Source organism: Seriola dumerili, unplaced genomic scaffold (assembly GCF_002260705.1).
Source record: "Seriola dumerili isolate Sdu_G_001 unplaced genomic scaffold, Sdu_1.0 BDQW01000011.1, whole genome shotgun sequence".
Taxonomy (NCBI): Eukaryota; Metazoa; Chordata; class Actinopteri; order Carangiformes; family Carangidae; genus Seriola; species Seriola dumerili.
Genome location: NW_019174266.1, coordinates 1,085,254 through 1,102,676, shown reverse-complemented (window position 1 = coordinate 1,102,676; position 17,423 = coordinate 1,085,254). Strand labels below are relative to the sequence as shown.

The window sequence follows — 17,423 nt, the reverse complement described above, 5'->3', positions numbered from 1 at the left end:
TTTGTGTTAAATTAGCCGACATGGATAATGTGGTCACTTCATGGGAGCACACTTCTTCGGCGCTGCATCAGTCGGATGGTGTAAATGTATTGCACTGCCGGAGTTGAGGGCGATGTTGAAAACATTCTTGCTGTAAAAACACCCGTCGTTTCCTCCAATTATTGTGACACCCTCTAACGGAGCAAATAATGCTCGTCATTTTCGGAAAAATAGCTAGCAAACAGGTCCGACCAACTCATTTTAAGAGAGCCAGGCTAGCTGTTTCCCCCTATCTACAGTCTTTTTGCTAAGCTAACAGCTTCATATTTACCATACCACATCTGGATTACTTCCTGATTTCTTTCTTGTTCTTATTCTCCCCCCTAATTATTTTAAATTTGTGTGACATTAAGTGAAACAAGCCACAACAGCATGTGTCCAATGCTAAACATGGAGCTCATACAATTACAGCTTCTCAATTAAAGTGTCTTTATTTCAATTCCATTCAAGTTTCCTCCACTGCTCCTTGAGGACAAATGGATTAAAAAAAAATCAATTACAGTTTACAATTACACCAACATGTGGAAATTAATGAACTGGTGTGAATGAGCATGCAATTACCTCCTCATGTCTCTTAATAATTGACAAGCGTTTGCAAATGAAGGTGTCTGAAGGCAAATGACTAACCTTTCTTAGATTTTTAATGGTGACATGATCCTTCTGCAGTGAATGATGAGAGCAACAAACGGGAGGATTCAGGCTGAAGATTGTACAGCAGGAGACGTTTTTCAGCTGGGAATTATTGGAGGTGTTTTTCTTCATTAGAGCCAAAGATTAAAACATCAGTGAATATAAAATAGCGCATCTTAGAAAATGAAATTTGGATTAATAATATGTTAAATTGTGCTTTTTGGAAGCTAATATGTAAAATATTGTTAATTTATGCACTAAGGAGTTCTGCTTCAAGGTTGAAAGGCAAATGGTCTATTGGAAAAAGCAACACATAAACAAACAGGAAGGGAGCAAAGACAGGCGCAGAGGAGAATTCAAACAGCTGCTTTTAGTTGAGCTTTACTGTCTATTCTCACCCCGGCAACAGCAGTCGACTCTATTGTCCACTCACCTGCTTGTTCTGGAGCTTTTGACTGTATAAAATGATCTTCTTCAAGAAATGGATATTTCTCAGTTGTCATCAGTCAATAGTTGTTGGCTTAAAAGATGGACAGTTCGTTCTTGACCTTGGAGGCAGAGGAACGTGATACATTTTTTTAAAAGAAAAATGAACTTTGAGTTCATATTGTTCTGTGAAGTGCCGCAATCAAGAGTGATCTGTCAAGGTGAACGTTTAAGCCCAGTGTGGAAGAGAAATCCCAAAAGTGTTCAGAATAATGAAATGTTTGAATAACTACAACATGGTTCCATGTGCAGGTGAGGATCAGGTGATAGAGGTCTCGATGAGTCCATTTGGTTGTGAGAAAATGACACTGGGTCCTTAATATACTCAGTCTAATTGGGCCAGGTAGGTCCTTATTTAACGTCCTTTGGTCTGTGGCTAATACCTGCGGATCTGATCAGAATCAGTATCAGCTCTGAGCATGTTGTACATCATAATCACTCCATTGGAGAATCTTATTTAAAAGATTTCTCTTACAATACTTGACTTGTATATATTCAATTGAGAATATAGTTATCTTCTGTCCATCTACTGCCCAGTTAGCAACAGAATGTTTTATTGATAGTGCAGGAGGTCATAATAAGGCTTTCAGTTATTTCTATAAACGAGTCTTTGAAGCATGAAAACAGTTTCTTTCTGTGACTGTGTATTTGCTCACTGCTCTTTCCTGCTGTGGCTGCTTGTTACCTGGTAGCAGGTCGTGCTGCTGCTGCTAGCTATTCTCTCTATTATTAAGGATGGGCACTGCAGATTAATTTATAAGCTTTTATACTTGTTCCTATACACATCAACATTAGAAATAGAATAAAATACAAGTCTGTCCACATTTTGCATTGAGTCTGGTTACACTTTGGCCTATTTGGATTTTTTTCAAAAAGCCACTTATGAACTTCGGGGACTGGAGGGTTTTCCACGGGTTCATTGTGTCCATAGTGTCATGTAATAATTTACAGCTATGTTTTAAACATCTGGTTAGAAATTATAAATGAATTACAAAACATTGTGGGTCATAAGTTAAATTATGGAATAAATATCATCCAGCTATCTGTATCTAACCCCTTTCTCTTCCTTATCTCCCAGTCTTCCCACCTCCCATCCCTCCTCCTCTGCTTCCTCTCCTCCTTCTCTCTCATTGTGGGAACCACAAGGACGGCAATAAAAACTTGGATACCTCATCTCGTCATTGCCCCCCTCCCCACTGAGTGTCACTCCCTAAACCCGTCATCAATCCCCATTCGACCCTCTCTTCATCTCCTCGTACTCAACCCTCATTTCATCCCACCCTCCAGGCTCGAAACCCTGTCATCCCTCCGTCTTCAACCCTTGTTCATCCTCCCTTTCCCAATAATGTGATTTGCATTGGTGAGTGGCTCAATGGTCTTTGTTGGTGAAATCCCAAAATACAAAAAGTCATGTTTCCGGGACTTCTTTGCAGAATGAGATAAAATGCTCTAGTACTTTCAATAGTTCACAGTCAATTTGACCCAAGAGGCAAACAAATACTTTTGAGAATGTGAATCCTTTGGGCGAGCTGCCAAGCATCTGGCCGAACACACTACTACAAACACTGTCAGCCAGTGCTGCAGCTCCACGCAGGGAGCACAGTGGTCTCTGTTAACCTTGAGTGTGCAGGAAGAAAGAAACAAGACAAAGGAGATAGTTCTGTGGTGGGGGAGGTGAGAGAGTGAAAGAGTGGCAGGGTCAAATCTCTAAACTGGAAAGCACAAAGTACAAAACAGTCCCCTTGGGATGAGGATGGGAAGGATGAATGTTTGAGATTTTGGTAGGTTTATAGCATGGCAATTATTAATTATTCATTATCTGTGTAGAAGAGAAGAATAAGAAGATTAAATATCTCCAGAGGGTGAACCTATGGCAGAAAAACATTTTGCATTGAAATATACATTCCATGATACTGTCGTAGTAGTTTTTGGTGACAAAATTCACTCTTTTCTTTTTAAATGCAGATCACAGGGGCGTCAGCAGCGGCCTGCATCTCATATGAACCCAAGAATAAACTAGATAGGATTTGAGATTCTGATGTGGCAGCTCACGAAACGCCGTGACCCTTTCATCCCATTATCCTCACGCCAAGGTGAACTTGTCACATGTGGCACGCTCCAGTCCTCCTCGAAGAAAATCCTCAAGTCCTTTTTATCCTTTCTTGGGGGGGGGGGGTTCTTTTGTCTGAGCTTGAGTGACTCGCCCATCGCCCAGACAGTTCCTGTGCTCAGCAGCTGGTGTCTCGGGGTTAAGTTTATCCCATTCACTATTGATTTTAGAGGAGCTGCCTTCGCCCTCTTAGGCCAGCGGGACACCCTGAAATTGTTTGCAGAAAAAAAAAGCCTATGTACTTCCAAACAAAGTGTCCTTAAATTGTTTTTTTTTTTTTTTTTCTTTTTTTGTGAGGCAGCAGTTAGGTCAATCAAAGCATGAAATTGCTTTTGAAACAAGAGAACTGAGGTTTGATATTAGTTGTTTTAGCCACGTCTTCGTCATGCTGTTTGATTGTTGCAGCAGCAACTTTAAAAACATACAGTCAACAAACTGTGATAGAAATTAATTACACATCTGTGATTATTTGCAGATGAATGATGTGACCTTCACAACGACTCAGTGTCTATTAACTGCATTGTTTTAATTGCAGTGTGATAATCATTTTTTAAATGATTTAAATGAGCTGTTTGACATGGAACGGGAAAAAAAACTCCTGCTTAACTACTTACTATCAGAAATCAAGCCTGTTTGCAGATGCCAGCCAACAAAAACAGAAGAAAAAAACAGAAGCACATTGCAGAGGGTGAAAGTCAAAGGAAAGATCAGATGAGGACGCAGCAGAGGGAGAAAAGGCTACAGGCTGCATCTTCAATGTAAACAGTGCTGCTGTGATAGGAAACTCTTGAGATTTAGATTCTTTCAAAACTTAATCACCCTGCTTGTGTCTTTTAGAGCCATGTGGTTCATGGACCACTGATCAGGATCATTAAAGGTCCACTGTGGAGCTCTCTTGTAAACAAGGGCTTGTTTACATCCAATGGTTGTTGCCCAAACACATCTGATGCATCCTTATGGCCTGACAAATACATGGGATGTATCCTGCTTTATGAAATGTCTGTTAAGCTTCTGAAAGCTGCATTAGTTACATCAGCTACTACTTCTTTTTCTTCTTCTTCTTCTTCTTCTTCTTCTTCTTCTTCTTCTTCTTCTTCTTCTTCTTCTTCTTCTTCTTCTTCTTCTGCTGCTGCTGCTGCTGCTGCATTGCCGCCCTTTATTGGGCATATCATCAAAAGTGCATTGAACTGCATGAAAGTGTTATCATCACTTTCATTCAGAAGATATGAGCAGATTTGGCCAGTACTGCACCACAACACGAGGCCGCCTGAGACTCAGGAACACAAGTGTAAGTATGTACATGACGGGTCTTGGAGCTGGCATTAAAGCAGTCCGTCTCTTTTCTTTAAACTCTCCTTATCTGTTGCCAGGACCACTTTCAGATTTCAGTCTTTCAGCCAGCCTTCAGCCTTAATGCTCTGGTCACACCTGCATTTCAAGCAGATGATCCAGATCCACTTTCAGAGGCAAAATAAAATCACACTGGTGAGTATTAACTTGAGAATTCACACCAAAGACCAAACTGTCTTGGTAGTGCAGATGTTTTAGGGAAGAGAGACCCGGAGAGTCCAAAAAGGAGAAAGCTATGATATTATTATAATCCTACTCTGCTGCAGTATACGCTGCTCCACGACAGTGATGCAGATGGAGATCTGTGCAGGCTGATGTCATTAGACGTTGATATTTGGTTGAATGTAGGTGGTGACGTCAGGTGACTTAAGTGTCGTGATGAATCCTGACGACAGCTGACGTATTCATTTTAGAATAGATTTGAAGGTTCTACTGTTTGTTTCACGGACCTTTTAACCCCCTCTGGACCCCTCAGATCGTCAGACACAGGCCTCCTCACCGTCCCTCGCACTAACCCTTGAATGCAGAGCTTTCTCGTTCACGGCCCCCCCTGACTGGAACAGCCCATGTCCATCAGACCTGCCCCCTCCACTGACTCTTTCAAGTGTCGGCTCCAAACATATTTGTCCTCATTTGCATTCGAGCCATGATGCCTCCCTCATTTGGTCTGCTTGCTTGTTTTTGTCATGTTGTTTTGTTGTCTGTGCTGATTGTATTGTTCTTGATGTTGTACAGCACTTCGGTCAGCTGTTTGCTAAATGTTCTCTATAAATAAATTTGATTTGATTTGATTTAATATTTGTTGGTTTTGAGTTGTGGAGTTAAGTAACCATTACATATATTTATATCTCCTCTTTTAGCAGATGCTTTTATCCAAAGCGACTTACAAGTGAGCGACGATGCTAAAGCTTCAGTGCAGTAGGAGACCTTGTCGTAAGTACTGAGTACTACATCTATTCATTAAGTGCAAGTTAAGAAGTGCAGTGAAAGTTTATAGTAAGTGGCATGTCAGGGTGTTAGAGGTGTGAGGAGAGGAGGGGCTCTCTGAAGAGATCAGTCTTCAAGAGATTCTTAAAGGTAGAGAGGGACATCCCTGCTCTGAAAGCGTTCGTAGCTTGATCCAGCGAGATGAGAAGTCTGGACTCAGATTACTAAAATCTCTCTTCCAAATGTCTCATGCCAAACGCCGACATAAAATACATACATTCTATCTGTGAGCAAAAACCCATCTTCTGCTGAACATCACAATGTCTGTTAGCAAACATTGGGTTCTGATGTCAAACCGATTTTCAATTCCAACCAAAATTCAACGCCTCTGTTTTTCTGACGGCGACGCAATCGGTCGTGAGAGAGCAGTGGAAACAAATATGCCTCTTGAGTGAAGTCGAGCGACCCAATAATCTCCACCCATCCGACTCCAAACCCTGCTCTCAGCTCTGACTCAGGGTCAGCTATAACTTTTAAACTATAAACCTTTCTTTAAAGGTAACTCCACTCTCACAGTGAGACAAAGTAAGGGACAAAATAATGTTGTTATGATTAATCAAAGTATTTGGTTTAATCAAATTTAACACTCACCACCCAGAAGAGTGTTGTGTAAGCCAGGTCCTGGTACTGGTCGATGGTAGAGAGGACACTCAGGATCAGACAGGCCAGAACGATGAGAAACCTGTAGGAGAAAAAAAGAAAGAGGATCATTAATCTGGATTAAAATGTAATGAATGTAGTGTTTGTTTCATTTATTCTCATTTTGTCCTGTTGCATAATAATATCCAACTGACTTTGTTATGTTATTGACAAACATAATGTTCCTGAAATCAGAGCTTCACACACTTTGTCATCAGTCAAGTCACGTAAACTCTGATCTCCTCGCTGCACTTTTCAACATTCCACCTCATATTTTATGTCGACACTTTACACTTTGATTTAAACAGAAATACATCAGTCAACTTTGGTGTCTGGTTGGAGTCTGAGTCTCTGAACAACTTTGAAAAAAAAAAAAAAAGTTTCAAGCCAGCATAACGTTACTTTATATTTTTGTCATGAAAAGTATCTGAGTGAGTTTAAGCAAACATTCAAGGACAGCCCTCTGGAGGAAATACTGTGAACCTTTTGAACTCCACAATATGAATGCAAAGCGCATGATAAACTTGTCAAATAACAAGCTCGCAGGTTCGGGCACGCACACATACACACACACACACACACACACACACACACACACACACACAGTATGAACAAACATTAAATTGCTCTTTAACATTCTCCTTATTTCTCCCTCAAGGTCACAAGTGTTTCCGCTGCAGCAACAATAAGACGTCTGTAACTCCTCGACCTACTTCAGAAAAATATATTTCATGTCTTTTGCGATCTGGGTTCAAGCTGCTGTGACACGATACCAAAAGCATAAGGAACATTCTCGTATGTGACCTTGAGTTTTTCATTTCAAATTTTTTATTTTTTTTAACTGAATGAACATATTGGAGGACAACAGGGATCTTTGTATGTGCAGGCTTTTGTTATCTGGAAAAAGAGCAGTTGGTACTTGCAACAAAGGCCTACATATAGTACACTGTCACAACAACTACATCTAGGTGATCATCTTTCACAGCTGTTCATAAAAGTCAGGAGGAGAGATCCTGTTTAATTTGAAGGTAGCGGAGGAAGATGGGAGAGCACAGCTGACTGCAGTGAGTCATTCTCAAACTCATAACCTCGTTCACATCTGCTTCCAAGCAAGGAACGGCCTCAGTTCCTGTTTTTATTTTTGTTGTAGCAGTATTGCCTCTGCCGCAAGAGTCGATGTTGGGGTTACTGTTCTGACTGTTTGTCTGTCAGCAGGACGTCTTAGAAAATTAAGAATAGATTTATATGACTCCCGTTGCCGGGGCACGGACGGACAAGAGGCGAGAGATGTGGTGGTGAAGGGCACGACGTCTGAATGGATCCACGTGACACCGACAGAACAAACTTACATGGAGGCACAGGAAAGGTTGTTTCCTGTTTAGATACAGTATAACTCTTATCTTTTTTGTTTAGTTAAAGGAAATGAGGGAAAGGAGAGATGCAGCATGACAAGCAAACAGTATCCAGACTGAAATTGGGGATGCTCCAATTACACATTCACATCTTTAAACCTGAGGCGATTAGGATGTGGTAACAAGACTGAGACTCTTCAGCCACGCCAGCAGCTCTGTGAGGCTGCGTTAGCCACAGCGGTGCTTTGAGGTAAACGCTAACGTCAGCATGCTAAGATGCTCACGGCAGCAGCGCTAACATGCTGACGTGCTTGTTTACAGTGTACCGTGTTTTGGAAGCTAGCCTGTTAACATTTGCTAATTAGCACTAAACACAACGTACAGCAGAGGGTGGTGGGAATGTCTTCATTTACAGGTTTAGTGTCAGAAAGCAAAGTTTGATCTGATGATGGTGCGAGATGGAAATTGAACTGAATCGCCAAACTTATTATAATGAGTCCTGGAAGCAAGAATAATAATAATAATATGAAGCAAATCTAGAGATATGTAACTCAAAACCATCAGTTCCCCTCAGAGTGATGCTAAAGCAGAGGTCAGGGGAAAACTTAATAATAGGATCCATACATGTTTGTAGAAAATATATTTGTGGATAATTGAGAGCATTGACTTGTAGCACTTAATATAAATTCAGGGAATCATCAAACTGGATCATCAGGGGATCCAGTTATTGGGGCATAGATGGAACCTGAGAATACTGCACAGTGTTGGTGGAAGTATTCACTCTCCTGTCATCTGGTTGATATTGTTTCAGTGTATTGTTGAGGAAACAGCCCTAATGGATCCCTGTCTTGTTCCTATATGAGCAGACTTGATGGAAACTTTGTGCAGAGGGAGTTATAGTTTCCAGTCTGTGTTTGCACCATGAAGGCCCCTTATCACCACATGCTACAGCCTGAGTTTATTGAACACTGGCCAGGAATCCAAATCCCCCACCCCCCACCCCACCCCTTTAAACTAACACACACACAGACACACAGGCTTGAATGTGCACGGCACACGTCCACACAGATAAAAGACAGAGGAGAGACCAGCACGGGGGAGATGGGCTGGTGTGTAAAGCAGCTAACAAAGCAGCTGGTCCTGTCTGAAAGAACACAACAAGCAGACAATACAACACATCAGGACTGGGAAGTTTGGTACCTGTGCCTCCTGCAGAATGACATCAAAACGAATACAGCCGTGTGCAAACAGGCGCAATTTTTTCTGTTAAGAAGAGCGGGGTGGAAAAAAGGGAAATGCTCACGGGTTAGAATGCAGTGTAATTCATAAAATCTTAGGTTCAAATGTGACAGAGGCAGTTTAAAAGAGGATCAAAAGAAATACAAATGAACAGCAAACTTTCCAAACCAAACACTCGGGTATGCTAATGGTTGTAATTTGTCAGTGAAGCTCTGCTTAAATTATTTCAGAGCTTTTGAAATGCCAGTAAACATACACACTCAGTATGCTGAGCGCACACTTCTGCCTCACTTTTAATCCATCTGAGACTCTCCGACTCGTCAGTCCCTCTCTACTAACTGCACCTTTTGCATTTCACTTGCCTTACTTCCAGGCCTATAGATAATATGGGCTCTGTATCACTGTCTGGCACTCGTGGGCTTGGTGTAGCAACAGACAAAATAATAAATTGGCTCAGCTACATAGGCACCACTGAACTCTAAACAAAAGCTCAAAGCATTGCTCCTATCTATTATTGATGGACAGATTCACTTGCAGTCTGTTGTGCACTGAGTGTGGAGACAAAGCAGAGGACAGGATGAGAGTTAGTGGTGACGCTGCTGACCAAATATCCTGCTTTGGAACAACAGTCATACTTAATTATTTTCACTGTTGCAACGTGATGAAACACCAAATGTTAATCAACCAAAGGCAATGCAGCACTTCAACTAATTTTGGACAATCAATAGAAGCCTTTGTAGTCACTACAGCCAAAGCTTTGGCTCGTATGGGGTTAATAGCTCAGAGATAAAAGGTGGTAAACAGTCAGTGACCTTGTCTGTGTGTCTCCGTTAAGAATCTCTCTTGTGTTTTGTAAAATAAACTAAAATAAAAAGACATTTGAGTGAGTGAGTAAAGAGAACTCAAGACAGAGAGGATAAAAGCACCGATTTCTTTTAAGGAGCAAATACAAACACCTCAAGTCAGAAATGTTTCTAGAATTGAAAAGAATACTAATGCATGAACTCTTAGCCTGTTTGTTAAATCATTAAAAAATTGTCTCTCTCTATTTATTTCCTCCAGCTTGATGGTGTCTGACAGAATATCTGGTGTGAAAAACAGTTTTCTGATTTTCTCTTTACTCTCCGGGTCGACACATCTGAAACCAGCCTATGAGATGGATCCGTGCATTTACTGTTAAACTCTCGATACAGCGTAGACAGAAACCAAGCAAGTGTTGTGCTAAGCCAGCAGAAAATAATAAATACAACATGGATAAATGTTCTTTCTGTCAATCCAGTGTGGGATATACTTTTATAATCACACTAATCTAAATGTATGCAATGTTCCTTTTCATTGAGATTCCCTAGTGCTCTCTTTCTGCCTTTATAAAACAGTATAATTCTACAGTCCCTGCAAGCATAGTGTATCACCACACACACACACACACTGACATACATATGCATGTGCAAATACGCACACACAAGGGTACCTCTGATAAGGCCTCGGGTCGCTCTGACGTACGAGTTCTGGGTCAGTGATAAGGCTGCGCTTGTTCTTAACTGCTTTTCTCCCACTTAAACACTTGCAAAACAAGCTACTGAACTGACCCCGAAAAACCCAGTGGATGTTTAGACATCCCAGTAACGTGCTCTTACAGCAAACACCTGGTGGTATTATTGGACATGCCATGAGACACGATGCAAATTGACCCCCACCAAAAACTACTCACTCCAAATGCATGGCTTTACAGCACAGGAAATGTGTTGCGTAATTATGCCATAGGTTTCTAAAGGTATGTCTTCTGAAGCCTGGATGTGAGTGTACAGCTTCCTGCTATGTGAGTCAGTAAAGCTATGATGACGTCACGCTTTTCAGTCCTGCGAATACACGTCAACTGAGGCCGACACAACAAACACACTGAAGAATGCACTGTCATACTGGGTGAAACCTCCTGCAGCCTCCAGCAGGGAGCCTTGAGGTCTGAAGATCAACTTTTGTCCAACAGCCATTATTAACACTGTTGGAAAAGCAGAAGTCACGTTTCTAGCGTGTAACAATCACTGTGTTTTGCACAATTTCGCAAACTGCAGCATCACTTTCTCAGACTGTTTGGAGTTTGTGATCATGTCTGATCAGTATTTATTACAGATGGAGGAACCGCTGACATCATGTCCTTCTCGGGGGGCGGGGGGCGGGTGTGATGCAGTTTCTTTCAATGGCAGGCTAATGCAACCGTAACCAGAAATTTTAAAATCTGGGGCAAACAGGGCTGGCGTCTGTCTGGAGCTGAGTAGCAGCAAACAAACAAACATCAGGGCTCAGACTGTGATGGACTGAAAAACGCTTCATTCAAGGCCAAGCAGCCTCAGAACACACTTGATCACCATCATACACACCCAAAGAAGTGAAGTTTGCCACTGACGCTGTGGTTTATATAAAAAAAACAAAAAAAAACAGATTGATTTTGTATTTTAAGAAACACTTTGTGGTGTTTCCTGCCATTTGGTGAACTCTGAGGTTTCTTGGAAACAGCATGTAATGGCCATTACAGAAAAGTTAAAGCATCTCATCTTACTGGTTTTCCCCTGATGTGCAGTCACATGATATAATATTAAAAAAAAAAAAAAAAGATTTTGTCCTGTACTGATAGCAGCCACTGGCTCTCCTATTAATATGTACTGTGCAGTTATTCTTGGTGATGTTCTAACGTGTTTAAGCTGCAGTGTGTTGGCTCATGCTCCCTTTGAGTCAGTGAGACTCTAACCTGCCCCGACAGCCTGCCTGTCCCCTCCGACACTGCAGGGTCACAGGGTGGCAGCGCCGCGGAGGGCTGCTACCTCCTCCACAGCGCACGCGCGCACACAGACAAACACACAAACACACACACACACACATACACACACACACACACACACACACAGTGCCAAGTTTAGCTGCCTGCTATCAGTGCCAGCAAAGTGGGGACAGACAGCACACATGGGGGTGAGCTGGAAGATCACATCCCACATTCCTCAACCTCTGAACAGTTCAGTCTGGATCTAGTCAGTTTCCTGCAAATGAGTTATACCAAGGAGAAAAAAACTTAACTGTGAACTGTACTGTATCTGTTGGCATTACATCAGTGGTGAGTTGAGAGGTAACAACATTTCTTTTTTTCTTTTTTTTTTAAAGTACAGATTTTCAAGCTACCAAACAAAACTGTCACATCAGTTTTGGGTCATGAACCACAATCTGACATTTTCATTTAGCAGATTTAATCCCTCCCCACACACACACACACACACATACACACACACACACACACAAAGTTTTAGGTTCATATTACTTGCTATATTATTTGTATTTCATTTTCATACAGGCAGGTCGTCTCACACACCTGTCACACTGTTAGGAGGGAAAAAAACATACTAACATATAAACCATTCCCTGTCAGGTTGAATTACTCCAAATGTTCTGTTGTTACAGACTCAGTGAATGCAAAGCACAAACCTCTGCATGTGCTGCTGCATTCAAACTGTTCTGGAAAATTAAATGTTCAATGGTGCAAAGGAAAATGAAAGATGTGTATTATATTCCTTTAGTGCTCCTGTGAGTACCTATTTTCTCTGAACTTCTGCTGTCTGTGGTGAATTGTATGGTGTTTTTTAATCTGCAGTGGCTGGACTAAAATACCCTCATAATATTCCTACAGGGACCTCTAGTTGAGCAGTGATATCTGCGCAGCATCTTTCTAAAATTCACAGGATTAACAGTTCTTTGTAGCGAGAGCTTCCATGGCTCTACATGCGCAATTAACTCCCTGTTTAATTAGGATCTTAGAGTTGCAATTATGCCCTTGAATACCCCGTGGATCCGGATGATTATGAAAATAAAAACACTCACACTGTGAAGTGATACACGAAGCATTTCCAGCCAGACGGCCTTTCCAGAAAGTTATACACGCGTCCTTGGATGTAGGCGCGGGTGAGCACCGGTCGGACCCCGGTGCTGTACACCGACATCCGCATAGACATCCGAGGATGAGATAAGTACGGGTGGAGGTGAACCGGGGGGACCTCGGTGCGGGTGTTACCGTCCTCTGGCATTTTGTCGCTTTCAGAAAACATGTCGCTGCCCACTGCTGTCCCCGGTTCAGGCGCGCTAAACGTGGTTTCCGACAGCTCCAAATCCGGTGGTCTATTTCCACGTGCCACACCTGAAGACCTCCGCGTGTTCCCCTGGCAGGGGGCGAGATTAGACATTATAGCTCCCCCCTTACTCTTCTGTCGGTGGGCTAGCTTTTTTCACAGTTATTATTCGGTGACTGACTCAAACGAACAATTGTTCGCTCATGTGCGCTCACCTTCTGGTGCGCGCCTTTTCGCGCCAGGGCGCATTAAACTGTAACATAAACTCTGTTATTAATGCTCTAGATCACCAGAATGGTGTTTTTTTAATTAAACTTTACGGCTCTCTGGGTTGTTGAGGTTATGGCGAGTCCTCAGCCCTGAATGAGTATCCCCTGCCTCTCTCACAGCACTTATCAGTCTGGAGAGCTGTGGGCGCCAGGCGGTGCGCTGTCAGTCGCCAGCTGTTCAGACATTATACTGTTTTGCAAAACTGCTCGAAAGCGATCCAACAATTTATATACACACAAAATGCAAACTCAAAACATTTTTTTCTTCTTTGCTAATGACATGTAAACGCACATGCTATGCAGCTGTCACTCTGTACATAAGTGAGGAAAGTTTCACTTGCCAAATGAGCTTTGGTGTTATTTTGATGTCAGTGAAGCTCTGTCACTCTCACAGTCATTCACGCGCGAGTGAACGCTTAGAAGCACAACACTAAATAAGCAGGAAACAAAGCACTGGTGTATCTCAAGGTTACCACTGAGTTGTGTTGCAATATTTTCAAAAGCTCTTGCATCATACTCGGTAATCATACACTTAAAGTAACCAAAGCCACAGTTAAAACCCACGTGTAAACAAAAGGGTGACCCCCCCCCACCACCACCACCACCACCCCCACCTCACCCCCCAAACTCAAAACACTGGAGACTGGAACCTGCTATGATGAACAGATCAGTATATCAGTGAACCTACAACAATTACATTCAAGTTAGTCCTGCTTTATGATTCCCATAAAGGTTTGTTTACACAAAAAAGTAGGACAATATGTCTGTAACTTCAATTATGAAGTTACAGATAGAAGCTGAAAATGTTCTTTTTTTATCTGTAGGTAAAGCTCTACAATCATGTTTAGTCCAAATGACAGATTTTGTCTTTGATATGATATTGTTATTTGTCCTTGTGATGAGAAAGATGCATTTTCATTTGTTGATACTGTTGTTTTCAGCAACAGATTTAGACATGATGTTAAAGACCCTCAACCAGTTCTGCTAGAGATGCGTAATTAGCAATGCAATTGCAACATATCTTTAATTCTTAATTTTTCCACATTGTTGTTTATGCATTCAAGTATTATTTATTTGAAGAAAACGTGGTGATTGGCTGAATTCATCTCTGCAGGAGTGTACAGAAAGGCCTCCCATTGTTTGACTTGACATTCAGACTATGAGTCATTTCCCTCATTAAACTGTCAGATGGATGTAAGTTGGAAACAACAGTCATTGTGTGATGGCATGTTTGGGAGCTCTACCCACTTCTACTCCACAGTTCATACCTGTCACCAACAGTCAACGTGCAGCCGCTCAGACTGTAAATATTATTAGATGGAGCAACTAAGCAGCTCTGCATTGTGTGCATATAGGCTTCCCATTAAAACTTCCCATTCTCCTTTGTCACCTTAAACACTTGTATGTCCACAGTAAGCTACTTAAAATGAGAGGAAAAGGAAACACCTCTGACTTATTGATAAAATAGCAGCATGTTGGGCGACAGTTTGAAATGACTGACTTATGTGTGATAAATTACGGTTTGAAAGTAACGTCATCCACCCTGGTGTTAGTGTAATCTACAGAAACTCTGGGGACACATGCAGCTTAGTTTGACAAGGTCACCCTGCAGATTTTTTTTTCTTTTTTGCAGTGACCTTGGCCAAGCTTGTGCAAGGAGGAGGAAAAAAAGTTCACTGCAGCAGATTTTAATAGGAGTCGGGTAGCGACCATGTGATGACAGGATCTGTTGCCAGGTAGATATTAAACACAACTCGAACTGCTTCTTGTTGTTATCACTATGCCAGCCGAAAGAGCAGTTTCCTTGAAGGTCAGGCATGCTGCCATATTTGATTTATGTGGAGGAAATTAAATATTTAATTTCTCGGGGCAATTTAAAAATGTAAATGTTGAAATTATTTGTCAGTGAACTGATCAATAAAAGTGTAAGTAATTTTTTTAGGCAAAAATGTCAAAGATTCACGAGTACAAGACTTTTCATTGTAAACATTGTTGGTTTGTCACTGTCCTGCAAAAACCATGTATCTCCAGCCAACACCAACATATTGTGACCATGTGTTTTTCAGCTTAACCACTGGGTTTCTAAATGGTTTATTAAACTTAACAAGAGTATAGAACATTTAATCAGTGAGTTTATGTGACATATTCAAAATCATCAAATTTGGAGACACATAGACAGCAATGTCACCTTAAGTAGCTGTAAGAAAGTGCATTTCCCACTATTTTCTGACATTTTATAGCCCAAATGTTTAACTGATTAGTCAAGAAAATAACTGGAAGATGAACAAAAATGAAAATAAGTTAGTTTCTGTCCATTTTATGTAACACTGTTAAAATAAAGTGTAAAAACAATAAATTTACGGAAAGTTTCATTAATATTTCTACAGAGAAAAACTGTTATTTTACAGATTTGTCAGTGTTGGTAACGTAGCAACAATAGGAAAATATGATTTGTTTTAAAAGAAAGAAATGTGTGTATTTAGTTTTTTTTGTAGGCTATTTCATTTTGACCAATTAGGTCAAATATTGTTTTTGTAGGGTATGAAAAAAGATTTAATAATAAAGTTTTATTAACGCCTATGGGTTCACACAGGCACACAGACACAGACCATAGGCTATATAAAAATGGACGTGGACTTCGGGCAAAAAGAAGTCCGATTGTATTGATGTCTATGGGAAAATGACCCTACTTGTCACTTGATTTGTTGCCTCAGTAAACGTTTTCGTTATGTGTTTATGGTCTGAATCTCTATTTCGCAAGTTTTTTTCAATACAACATGACGTTCATTTTTCAAATTATGGTCCTATTTAAAAGAAAATAGACGTTAAGAAGAGCGGTTTTAGGGCGGGGCTACTGCGTGATTCACACACAGGGGGACCTGCCTGTTAATCCGGATATGAGGTCAGAGCGATGTCTCGGACCTTTGACCTACTGCGTTTTCAGTTAATCAAAGTTAGCTCCAACATGTTGTTTGCCTGAAAATGTCTTGTTCGGCGTTCAATTGTTCTAAAAGACACTCAGAGGAGTCGGCGGTTAAATTTTTTCAGGTAAGTACAGTTTGTTTTCAGCCTATTTCTTTGCTAGCAAAAATTAGCATCACTGTTAACATCACAGTTCAGGTGAAGGTGCACCTTGCTAACCAAGCTAGCCAGCTAGTGCTAGCGTTAGCTGATAACTTAGCGATTGCTATGCTAACGGTACCTGGCCCCGCTGGGCTGATAACCTGTGTCAACCTGGGTTAGCACGTGGAGGTGTTCAGTCAAAGCCCAATGAAAAGGTGAATTGAATTGACGTTAATCTAACGAAGTTTGGTTTGTGTTTCTCTCACATGTGACCCAGTTTAAGTGATCTGCGCTGGTGTAACGCGCAGCGTTAATGTTAGTTAATAGTGTCCATCAAGACGTCGTGATAGTTCAAGTTAAGATAACGTGACGTATGCAAAATGTGTAGACAAATATTTGTCATATATAAGATTGTTCATTAATAATCAAACCAGTCCTCAACTGAAGCAGACATTCATGCACCTATCCTGTCAGCTGATAGATATTTGTGATTAACTGTGATCCACCGCATCTTAACTCAAGCGTTTGTCTTTTATTGTCATTTGAAAGGTTTCCACACTGTGAAAACTGAGTGATCTGTGCCAACAGAAGGAGGACCTCATGGACAGAGCAGCCCATTTGTTTCCATTCATCTGGTTGTGGAGAAGGGAGACTGTATGGACATCCTTAGTTCTCTAATGTGCTGTGATGATGATGGTAGAAAACCTCTCCCAGTTCAGCTTCCTCTGATGAAATGACAGACCAACTGTTGATGAATTTGTTTATTATTCTCTGTCTTCAGTATTCACAGGTTCAGTTTCTTACCTGCAACTTCATTTCTGCTGTTGTTGACAGGTGATGGTAGCAACACTTTTAAGAACAGAATGTATATATATTAAACTGTGATTAAGTGATGGATCATCTCTAGCACTGTCACGACCTCCACAGGTAAATGTATTTACCTGTTATCAGCATGTTTTTTGATCCTTCATTGTCAGTGTTGTCGGTCAGCAACGTTTAAACATTTCAAGTATTTATGTTGTTGATTAAAGCTAACATAGAAATAGTCACACAATGCTGTACATATTACTCTTGTGAAAACTCATACCAGATGTGTTCTATAAAAACCATCAAAGTTAAAGCAAGAGCTTCATAAATAACTTTATTGAGC

The 17,423-nt window shown here is 41.1% G+C and overlaps 1 protein-coding gene across 1 annotated transcript in view; it reads right to left on the bottom strand.

The window, feature by feature from the left end:
• The window catches only part of kcnq1 (potassium voltage-gated channel subfamily Q member 1), a 33,711-nt gene extending 20,506 nt beyond the window's left edge, over positions 1 to 13,205 (bottom strand). The window contains exons 1-2 of the mRNA XM_022748470.1: positions 12,697 to 13,205; positions 6,194 to 6,284 (exon numbers count right to left, since the gene is read on the bottom strand). Of these exons, the coding sequence (XP_022604191.1) occupies positions 6,194 to 6,284; positions 12,697 to 13,055 (450 nt within the window). The 5' untranslated portion in view covers positions 13,056 to 13,205. The remainder of the gene's footprint in view (positions 1 to 6,193; positions 6,285 to 12,696) is intronic.
• Positions 13,206 to 17,423: the final 4,218 nt, after the last annotated feature.